Raw genomic sequence first — 11,986 nt, forward strand, 5'->3', positions numbered from 1 at the left:
AGCAATCTGGACGTATGTGGTATAATCGTCTCAGTGATCATTTAACAAAAGAAGGATATGTGAATGATCCTATATGCCCATGTGTTTTCATCAAGAAAACAATATCCGGATTTGTAATAATCGCGGTATATGTTGATGATCTTAACATTATCGGAACTCAAAAGGAAATACAAAAGGCATCAGACTATTTCAAAGGAGAATTTGAGATGAAAGATCTTGGACAGACACAGTATTGTCTTGGCCTACAAATAGAACATTCACAAAATGGTATATTTGTGCATCAATCCACATACACTAAAAGAGTGTTGAAACGATTTAACATGGATAAATCAACTCCTCTTAGCACCCCAATGGTCGTTAGATCACTTAATATTGAAAGTGATCCATTTCGACCACCTGAGGAAAAGAAGAGATACTTGGTCCGGAAGTACCATATCTAAGTGCAATTGGAGCACTGATGTACCTTGGAAATTGTACACGGCCTGATATATCATTTGCTGTGAATCTTTTGGCAAGATTCAGCTCATCCCCAACTCGAAGACATTGGAATGGGATTAAGCATGTTTTTCGTTACCTCCAAGGGACCATTGATTTAGGCTTGTTTTATCCTAAAAGTTCAAAAGGTCAAATGGTTGGTTTTGCAGATGCAGGATATCTTTCAGATCCACACAAAGCCCGATCGCAAACAGGATACGTTTTTACGATCGGAGGCACTGCTATATCTTGGCGTTCCCATAAACAAACGCTCGTGGCTACTTCTTCAAATCATGCTGAGATCATTGCACTCCATGAAGCAAGTAGAGAATGTGTATGGCTAAGATCAATAAGCCGACACATCTGTTCAAGCAGTGGAATTGACGAAAATATAGAGCCAACTATTTTATATGAAGATAATGCAGCATGTGTTGCTCAAACAAAAGACGGATATATCAAAAGCGATAGAACGAAGCATATTCATCCGAAATTCTTCTCATACACTCAAGAACTCGTAAAGAAGAAAGAGATTGAAGTAAGATATGTCCAATCATGCGACAATGCAGCCGACCTCTTCACAAAATCACTCCCTACCTCGGTATTCAGAAAACACATCCATAACATTGGAATGCGTCATCAGAAGGATCTATGACTGCTCATTCGAGGGGGGAGCTTACGTAGTTGTACTCTTTTTACCTTACTATGGTTTTTCCCATTGGGTTTTCCTAGAAAGGTTTTTAACGAGGCAACAAAGACGTTAAGCGAGAGTGAATAGTGACACCGGTCCCCAAGGGGGAGTGTTATGAAAGTCATATAGAGACAGCGCCTATGTTGAAAATATAAAGGATGTGGGGTCCGCTGCACTATTTGCACAGTAAATTTCTTTTCTATATATATGATCGATTTCGATCATTTGTAAGATCATCATTCACTCTTCTCTTCTCTCTAATAATAATCTTTCTATCAGTATTAAAAATTCTACGGGTATAAAATTTTGCCCTTATTTAAATTCATACGATACAATAAAATTCCAGTTCTATTTATAACACAGACATCATTTTATTCTACATAAAAATAAGACCAACGATAATGCCCAAATATTAAAACAGATACAACGTGGAATACTCATACAGTACGGACGATAGTTTTCAGGCAACGATATTTTCGTCTCCATTGTCTCGAACGGCTTTTTTTATGGAACTGTAATACCTGCACATCCAGAACGCAAATTCATGATACTGATTGTTTGAAACCCCAATTCCTATGTTTGGACTTGCTTGGGAAAAACACTTTTTCTTTTATTTTTAATCTAACTTCCTATTCTTTTTCTTATAAGATGTTATAACAAAATATTAACGCAAATGTGAAGCATTACGTTGGCGTATATGGTTACAGTTAACAAAAGAAATTATTTAAAACACTAAATATAATGATTTGGCTTAGTGATTTTAGTTAGAAAATATGTAAATGCGAATAAAAATGAACACTATACATCTACCATCTAATTAATTAATATGTATATACTAGGATAAGACATGATAAATTTATATAAAAATTATTTAAAAAATATTATTCGGAAAAATAAATTTATATTTTTGATTAAATTACTATTTTGTTCTTTAAACAATTTTTTTTAACTTTTTGTTAATTACATAATTTGTTTACTGATGAGCTGATCTCATTTTTAATAAAATTTTTGGTCAAAAAATCACTTACCGCATAAGAACCTAATGTTTAGGTCGAAAAATCTCTGGTCTATTTGATTACAATGAAACTACGTCAGCTCGGTTTTATATCATGATTTAGTAATTTAAGAATTAATTATGGTTATGAAAAGTTTACGTTCATGTGCCAATCCTATTCATCTTCAATATTTTTCTCTTTTTCATTTTGGTTACTGTTCAATATAAATATTGATTTTGAAGTTTATTCTCATTTTGTTGGTTTGTTTTGACCTGAGATGTAGAAAATGCTTATGATTTAAAATAATTAAAGAGATACATACTTTTTTATGACAAAAAAAACATACTTGGGTTAAGATTTGCACCTTTTGCAGAATAAATAATTTATATTTATTATTTTCTTATGTTTTTCTGCATATTATGAAATAATAAAATAATAAGTATATATATATATTAAATAACTAAGAAATCAGTTACTATTATGCAATAAATTGGCGTGTGCATATAAATCAAACTATCACTTTTGTTTATTCGCAATCATTTTAGGGTAAATAAATCAAAACAATCAATCTTATCTATCGTATATGATATATAATTAAATTTAAATGATATTAACATATATATAGTACACTTTTAATATGGATATTTATTAAATGAAGTTTCTACTCATATGATTTTATGATTATTTACATATATATGTAACAAAAATTTACACCAACGATTTGTTTTTTAATGTGGGATAATTTCAATAATTTATAATCATTTAAAAAACAATGAAAATTTCAAAATTAAAATATTAACTTTTCAATATATGTTCAATGAAAATATCAAAATATAAGTATACATTTCCATACGATGTATAGTTTAATTTAAACGATATGAAATATATATATATATATACAAACATAAAAACCAATTAAAATAAAATTATTTCTTCAGATGGTCTTATAATCATTGTATCTTAATATAGAAAAAAATTAAACCTTGATCATAAAAGTTTATGTGAGACTTTTAAAATTTTTAGTAATTTATACTCGTATTGAAAAATTCAAAATACAGTATATACAAAAAAAAATCTAGATTTTTATTATATGATTAATGTAATTATGTAATTTATTTTAATAATAAAGAAATAAAAAAAATGATAAAAAGTATACAGATTGTTATCAAATATTTATTGTTTAAATTATTAATTGCTATATATATATATTAATCACATTAGGTAATTCTGTAGGTTTTATTTAAGGAAAACATGTGAAACAATAAATATTTGATATATGCGACCAACTATAGCCTGCGAAATATTATTTTGCTAGAGAGTATAATTTTTAGACTATAGTTTATATAAAATGCTCTAGAATTCTTTGAAATAAGATTTAGAAGGTATACACAAATGTCACATAGGATATGTTTTTTTAAAAAATTTTACAAAATTTAGGTTATAATTTTTTATCCTCTATTAATATATAGGGGATATATACACTTACTTCCACATTTGGTACCGCGGGCTACATATCGACCGCATTGACGGATTACCCCAACAGCGTAGTTGACATCGATGAGAGCCGCTCTTTGTGGTGTTACAGAAGGACAAACGCACCACGCTGGAGTCGTTCTTATTCTACGACAACATTCAGCGGGGGGAGCCTGCCTAAAAATTAATATCTTGCACGCGTCAATTAACAAGCGACGTTGAGCATGGCAGTAGGTTTCTGCAACGGTGAGTTCGAGGCAAAAACTGGAAATCATCATTAGTAAGATCAGTGACTTCAACATAGTTCTACTCTCCTCCATTATTTCACTTAGTGAACTTTCTATGTTTGATATTGAGAAAACGCTCCCCGTTTATAAAGACAAAACTTTCACATATAAACCGGTTAACAATATGTGGTTCTCATATAAAGTTTAAATGTCAGTGCTATTTGACAAAATACGATGCCTAATAATCATCATCATGTTTCCCACTAATGTCCTTATTAGTTTTACTGTACGTAGTCTTTAAGACTTTGATTTTCTCCCCCCCTTTGTTCGTGAAGGAGATGATAAATTATGGGTTTCATCCCAAAGAGATCGATCTCTTTTAAAGAGTTGAAATTGGTCGGTTCAAATCAAGTAGGAATCAAATCGGATATAACTGAAGAAAACCAGGAAATCGATTTGAAATACTTACCTGGGCACGAGATCGATCGGTCTATAATTCGAGATCCGTCGATCTGTATGAAATCGACCTTTGCCGATCGAGTGAAAAGGATCAGGTCGATCAGTATATGCTCCGCGTTTTTTTGTTATGCATAATGATCAGGATCGATCGATCCATTCAACCTTGTAATTTCGGATCGATCGATCCCGCTTGATCGAACCCATTATTTATTATATTTAAAAATTAAAATTTTAAGAGTATTATTGTCATTTTGAAAATAATTAACCTAATAGGACATAAAGTATACAAGATTAGTGGGATACATTTATCATTTTTTGCTCTAAAAAAAACAATTTTCCCAATATTTTTCTAGTATTCACGTTTCGTAATCAGTTTTTTTCGTGGTAATTAAACATTTTCACCTGCATATACCTTGAAGATCTTTTAAGAAGATGTAACATCAAATTTGTATTAATTAAATTTTAGACTTGTTTATTTATCAATCTCGTAAGTCTTTTTATAGCGGCATCAATAAAAAGAGTTTAAGCAAACTTTAATTAAAAATTATTAACCCTTAGGAAAATACATATACGGCTCAACTTATTTATATAGGGGATACGGACCACAACTAATTTAAGAGTGATGTTGTGCTCAAAACTGAACATATATCAGACGAAAGTTTAGCAAAATCCACCTAAAAATTATTCATTGTGATCAATAAAATGCACAGAGACCATTTAGATGCAATATTCAAATGTTGTTACCTGTTATACAATTGCCGTTGACGAATGAGAAAGTTTGAGTGTGTATCTTGAGTATTAAACGAAGAACCACAATGAGTAAGGTCTTCAACAACGGTTTTAAATCATAATTTCTAGCAAGCTGTCTGTTTATGTGTTCTATGTTTTTTAGCTGTCAATTTTTTCTTTCAAAGTGTCAACTTACACCGTGGTCTTTTATGTGTTCTATCTTTTGTAGCAATCAAATTAAAATATATTTTAAAACAATATCAGTGGAGAATATTATTAATATACGGTTTACTCGTTCTTCATTTTGGTTAAGAGGCATTCAAATTCAATTTAACCGGAATATAAGCAATCAAATAATTTATAACGTACGGTTATAATGACAAACAAATTTTATACTACCGTGTTAGACACATAAAATAAGAGAGATTTAGGTTAGTATATATATTATATGTTATCTATTAAAGGAAAAAAAATAAATAGAAAAGGCTTAATCATATAACTATTATACTAGATCATGATGGATTATTTTATGATGAAAAATTTCACTAATAACTTAACAAATATTTTGTAAATTTTTAAGAATTTTGTTTATTTAAAATATTTTTGCATTTAAATCAATGCTTTTAAATTTGACAGCCAAATCGGTTAATCCGGTGATCCGATAATTCGATTTAGGTTTTTAAAAATATCCATATTTATAAAAGTCACTAAGATCCGAGACTAACCAATTGAACCAGTGGATGCCCGATATGTAATCCAATTTGATTTAAACTGTTATAGTTTCATAATTTTTCACCTTTTAATCCAAATTTTAAAGTTCATTGTTTTGCAATTTTATTAAATTATGACGTTTCTACAAAATTTTGATAAAGAAAATAATAGATATAAAATAATTGACAACTATAAATGTCTTGATCATATTACTCTATAGTAAGCACCAAGGAAGAAGCCTATGGAGCATTCAGCGAGGCACATATCATACTTGTCGAGACAAAAAGGTTAGAACATCACAAACAAATAACTAGTTTTAGGTGTGAGATAGCTTCTTGAGTATAAATGTAATTCTCCGCAACTTTTGCGCTGTATTGCACCGAGAATGCTCCATTCATATGCTAAAATGAATTCAGATTTTAGTTTATTTAAAGTATTCAGAAGTTTGTGGTTGAATCAGTTTGTTCGCTTTGTTTTCATTTGAAATAAATAAATACATTTTTGATTTAATTCATTTTACCATAATTCATTTCACACATAGCCTTGAGATCAATACAAACTGAACCAGTTTTGATTTTTGAAGTTGACAAAACTTCAAATTTAAACTTTGAAGTTGTGTCTCTCCAAAAAAAGGAATTTCAAATCTAACTGTAAAAGTTTTATATTTTACACTTTAGTCTTTATTGTTGATAAAAGTTAATAAAATCACAATACTTTAAGTTTTATATTTTATATTTTATCCTTTACTCTTTATTGTTGATAAAAATTAATAAAAAACACATTACTTTTATATTACGGTAGAATATATAATAAAATATTATAATTAATATAATCAATAAATATTACATTCTAATAAAAAATTACACAAAAAGAAATAAGAACAATAACTAAATCTTTAATTAAGGACTAATGATAACTATAAAAGTTGAAAACATATATGAAATTATATAAGATTGTATAAGATTATAAAATTATAAAGATAAAAGTTATACAATTTCATAATTACAACGTCATCATAAAAACTAAAAGTTCAAAAATTGTATACGATAATAAAATTATAAGGACTAAAGTAATAAAAATAAAAGTTAACAATATTATTTAAAAAAACAGATAATTACAAGGACTTAAAAATAAGGAACTTCAAATATGAAGTTTTGTACGTTAGAACTTCAAATCTGAAGTTTTGAAGTTGCTTTTAGAGCATGTAAAATTTCATATTTGAAGTTTTGAAATTACTTTTGGAAATGCTCTTAACACACAACAATTTGATTTTGGTTCGTACTCCATTATATGTTCGCTTCAGTTTGAAATGTATTTTCTTACAAAATTGTACAAACAATGAAGTTCTTGCTTTAGTCGATAATGTTTGGTAATATAAATATTTAACCGATAAGTGGATATCGATCAAAATAATGAAAAAAATAAATAATATATATATGTATATGTTGTAGAAAGTTTATAAATTAATACTCGACAAATGAATAGACACAATAATTAATAAATTTTACTGGTCTTGTATTGGACATATGTAAAATATAACTTAATTAATTTGATAAAATTGTAATATAACTATTATATATATAACTTTTATATAAACAAACAAAAATCATCTAAAAAATTAACTCATCTTTTTTTTGGGTTAAATTTCAATATTCTGATGTTTTAATTGAATTACAGATAAAAGACATTTATATACTATCATCAAATTCAACACACATTATATATCAAATAATTTAATTTAGTAGATAAAATGTAACTAATATATAGTATCATAACTTTAATTTTTTGGATAACAGAAACAACTATTGTAAAAAAACCAAAAAAATATCTTATCACATATAATTTCTTCTCACCTAATGTTTTTTAAATGACAAAAATCATTATCATCTACATCTTTTGCAAATACAAATCTAAAACACAAACCACAAAATTATAGAAACATTTTTAAAAAATAACCAAAATCATAAGTAAAATATATCCCGACCTACGGGCTGGCCAACCCTATCGATACTAATAAACAAACGCTTCAAATTTAATTTAAACTAGACCCTGATCTGCGCGCTAGCGCGAGTTTGAATTTTTGGTTTTTGGTTATTTATTTAACTAAATAATAATATATTTGTAATATTTGATGTATTATATTCACCAAGTAAATAATTTTTTTGGCATCTTAAACCATCTATTTACGATGAATATTCGATATCATATAAAAAATTGAACAAATAGACGTAATTAGAGAATTGTAGACGATATATAAAAACAATGGTTATTAATGTAAAATATAAAGAAATATTATATTATGACTTAGTATGGCATAAAAGATTATAAATTAGTTATACATGTTTAAAGAAAATAAAATGATTTTTAAACTTCTATGAAAAATTTAACATATAAAAAAGGGCGATGAATTAGTCATCAAATTGTAAATAATTTCATAATTTTATTAATAATAAATTATTTATAGTCTTTGTTTTTCGTCAAGATAATTATTAAATGTCCATAACATTAATATGTTAAAAGACCATATTATGAAAACCCATGTTGTAACCGTTTTTTTCCGGGAAGTGTAACAAAAAAAATTACATTTAACTCTTCGTTTTGTTTAAGTTTGTGCCGGTAAAAGATTAAAAAAAATCTATCTATCTTTTTCAACGTTCAATTTGAAGCTTATTATGCGGAAATCATACGCAAATATAGACAATTGGTTGAAATCTCTATATCTTTATATTCTTATAAATTTTAAATTTATTGTTTCCTCTTCTGCAAGCAAATCAATTACCGAAGTAATAGATTAATTGGTTGGAATCAAATCTATTCTTATAATTAGTGTAATTATGGTTACAGTTTCTATATTTAATAGGTACATTAAATATACGATATTGAAGATATTATGTTTTGATTAATAGAAGATATTGGATTTTGAGTTTGTATTTATTGATTTGTTTTTTTATAAAACTTAAAAAATCAATTGGATGATTGTTTGGTTGATACATCATATAAAGAAAACGAAAACTATAGGTGGTTTGAATATTGTACATCGATCGATGCATGATGTAAATTGACTATATAAAACTTGAACATGGTCATTTCAAACTAAAGTATAGGTAGGTTATATGCATTTGTTATATTGTAGTTAATATATTTTAAATATTACATAAGTCAAGTGATTCACGTTTTCGTAAAAATAAAATTCAAGTTCATTATTGGGTCGTACTCGTACGTAATAAGCTACGTTAAATATGATGTATTTTTAGGTTCATTTAATGATATTAAGTTTAAATTTGATTAAGAAAAACTCATTAATTTAACTGGAAAAGACAAACATTTTTTATTTAATGACATTAAGTTTAAATTTGATTAAGGAAAATTCATTAATTTAACTGGAAAAAACAAGCATTAAAATATATTGTTTAATTTAATTCTTAATGACATGGAAATGTAAATAAGTTAGAAAACTTAAGGGTATTTTTTAATGGATAATTCTCTTTTAATAATAGAGATATTGTTGTCGTAAACTCCTGCATAATCTGTATATTCTGTAATCTCAGGATAAATCGTAACAGAATCGATATAATCAATACTAATTATTTATTTAAAATTCTAAAAAAGTAACATTTGCTACACAACAATAAATCAACCACCAACTTTTCCTATTGGTCAAATATCTGAAAATAATAAATAAAGAAAGAAAACAAAAAAAAAAGGCTCTATAAAAACACTCTCAGGAGAAGAGCTGTATCGAGATCGTCTTCCCTAAACAACACTCATTGATTGATTACTATCCGACGCAGCCATGTCTCTGCTCTCAGATCTCGTCAACCTCAACCTCTCCGACTCCACCAAGCAAATCATCGCCGAATACATATGGTTCCATCATCTCCCTTCTCTCTGTTTCTCTCTCACGACTAGTCTCATTATCTCTGTTTTCTTTTCCTCGTTATCTCTGTTTGTTACTATTGCTGTGATCGAAAAGCTTTGATCTCTTATGTTTTTGACAATTTCGGTTTGAACACGATTCACTTCACTCTGTTTTCACTTGTTCTGTCTCGATGAGATTGACGTGTACATCGTAAAGCTTGTCTCTTTCTTTGTTGTCGTCTTCTGGGTTTGTAATTTTCTCGTATGAATGTTGAATGAACAGGATCGGTGGATCTGGCATGGACATTAGAAGCAAAGCCAGAGTAAATTTGATACTCTGTTTTTTTCATCCTCTGTTTATTGTATGATCGTTCTGATTTGTTTGTGGATGATACAGACACTTCCAGGACCAGTGAGCGATCCATCAAAGCTTCCCAAGTGGAACTACGACGGATCCAGCACCGGTCAGGCCTCTGGAGACAACAGTGAAGTCATTCTATAGTATGTTCTTCGATCCTCTTTATCTACTGTATAAGCATTTACACAAATCTTGTCTTAATCTTCTTTCTTGTTTTGTCTCGTTTTATGAATCGATAGCCCTCAGGCGATATTCCGTGATCCGTTCAGGAGAGGCGACAACATCCTGGTAGGGCTGATTTTTTATATGATTAGTGTGAGACTAAATTCAATTTGGATCAGAATTTTTTTAAAAAATGATTGGTCAATGTGATATATATTCAGGTGATGTGTGATGCATACACACCGGCCGGAGATCCAATTCCGACCAACAAGAGGCACAAGGCTGCTAAGATCTTCAGCCATCCTAACGTTGCCAAAGAAGTGCCTTGGTAATCTCTTCTTCTTTGTATATTGATCTCTCTGCAAATCAATCTTATATAATTATACTCTCTCTCTCTGTATCAAAAGGTATGGGATTGAGCAAGAATACACTTTGATGCAAAAGGGTATGAACTGGCCTATTGGTTGGCCTGTTGGTGGCTTCCCTGGTCCTCAGGTAAATCTAAATAATCAACTGATCCTAATGTCATCACAACTCTTTTTTTTTACCTAACTTTCTAATATTATGACGCAGGGACCATACTACTGTGGTGTGGGAGCTGACAAAGCCATTGGTCGTGACATTGTGGACGCACACTACAAGGCCTGTCTTTACGCAGGTATTGGCATCTCTGGTGTCAATGGAGAGGTCATGCCTGGACAGTGGGAGTTCCAAGTCGGTCCAGTTGAGGGTATTAGTTCTGGTGATCAAGTCTGGGTCGCTAGATACCTTCTTGAGGTAGAGTACTCTACTTTAACCGGTTCTATTGTGAATATCTCTACAAGATTTGCTAATGGCCATCTTATCTCTTTTGACAGAGGATCACTGAGATCTCTGGTGTAAATGTCAGCTTCGACCCAAAACCAGTCCCGGTTAGTATCTTGACACACTCCAATTCTCATCATATGCATTGTAAGTTGTAACCAGTGCGATGAAACATTAGAAAATTATTATACATAGGTCATGCCTTCGACTATAGAAATTAAAAAAATAGAGAAATTCTCCCAAAATAGTACGTTTTTAAAGTTTATCAAAAAGATAGCACCCATTTAACATGAAAAACATTAAATAACTCAATTCCAACTCTAATATAATTCATACCCTTTAAATACTAAACCCTAAATTCTAATCACTAAATCCAAAAATAAAAATAAAAAATATATTTTTAATTTTTTAACTAATGATAGTTTCCTTGTGTGCCAACCTATCGTAAAAGCATGATTTAGTCTAGCTAAGTGTATTACACAAATTTTTATTAAAAAATATCTGAAAATGTTTTTTTTTTGGGTCAAAAATCTTAAAATGTTTATGGCCTTGGTATGTAGTGTTGTTGTAACGTATCGTTGCATTGGTTCAGGGTGATTGGAACGGAGCTGGAGCTCACTGCAACTACAGTACGAAGACGATGAGGAACGACGGAGGCTTAGCAGTGATAAAGAAAGCAATAGAGAAGCTTCAGGTGAAGCACAAGGAGCACATTGCTGCTTATGGTGAAGGCAACGAGCGTCGTCTCACGGGGAAGCATGAAACAGCAGACATCAACACGTTCTCTTGGGGAGTGGCGAACCGTGGAGCTTCGGTGAGAGTGGGACGTGACACTGAGAAAGAAGGCAAAGGTTACTTCGAGGATCGTAGGCCAGCTTCTAATATGGATCCTTATGTCGTCACTTCCATGATCGCTGAAACCACCATCCTCGGTTAATCACAATGTTTTTCTAATTGCACTAATAATTCTTATCATGGACTCAGTAGCACGACGGTGTTTGGTGTGTTTCGTTTCGAATAATTAAATAAAGGATTTTCATGATGAAAA

General features: G+C 29.9%; 1 protein-coding gene and 1 long non-coding RNA gene across 2 annotated transcripts; one reads left to right on the forward strand and one right to left on the reverse strand.

The window, feature by feature from the left end:
- Positions 1-1,457: 1,457 nt before the first annotated feature.
- LOC106359465 lies at positions 1,458-4,249 on the reverse strand. Its single transcript, XR_001272525.3, has 2 exons — positions 3,644-4,249; positions 1,458-1,683 (listed from the first exon to the last, which is right to left on the reverse strand). It is a non-coding gene; the product is annotated as an uncharacterized LOC106359465 (long non-coding RNA).
- A 5,161-nt stretch (positions 4,250-9,410) lies between these two features.
- On the forward strand, positions 9,411-11,986 carry LOC106360452 (glutamine synthetase cytosolic isozyme 1-3-like). The gene is made up of 9 exons (XM_013800054.3): positions 9,411-9,623; positions 9,898-9,937; positions 10,012-10,115; positions 10,212-10,260; positions 10,356-10,462; positions 10,542-10,629; positions 10,708-10,911; positions 10,992-11,045; positions 11,531-11,986. Exons 1-9 carry the CDS (start codon positions 9,550-9,552, stop codon positions 11,873-11,875), a joined length of 1,065 nt encoding a protein of 354 aa, XP_013655508.1. The 5' UTR covers positions 9,411-9,549; the 3' UTR covers positions 11,876-11,986.

The sequence above is a fragment of the Brassica napus genome, chromosome C3 (genome assembly GCF_020379485.1).
Source record: "Brassica napus cultivar Da-Ae chromosome C3, Da-Ae, whole genome shotgun sequence".
In the NCBI taxonomy this organism is placed as follows: Eukaryota; Viridiplantae; Streptophyta; class Magnoliopsida; order Brassicales; family Brassicaceae; genus Brassica; species Brassica napus.

Bases quoted from the DNA above. Each gene is read 5' to 3' on its own strand.
- LOC106360452 (XM_013800054.3), top strand. From the start codon at position 9,550: ATGTCTCTGCTCTCAGATCTCGTCAACCTCAACCTCTCCGACTCCACC. The intron at 9,938-10,011 runs GTAAATTTGATA...TGGATGATACAG, and splicing joins ACATTAGAAGCAAAGCCAGA to ACACTTCCAGGACCAGTGAG. The intron at 10,116-10,211 runs GTATGTTCTTCG...ATGAATCGATAG, and splicing joins AACAGTGAAGTCATTCTATA to CCCTCAGGCGATATTCCGTG.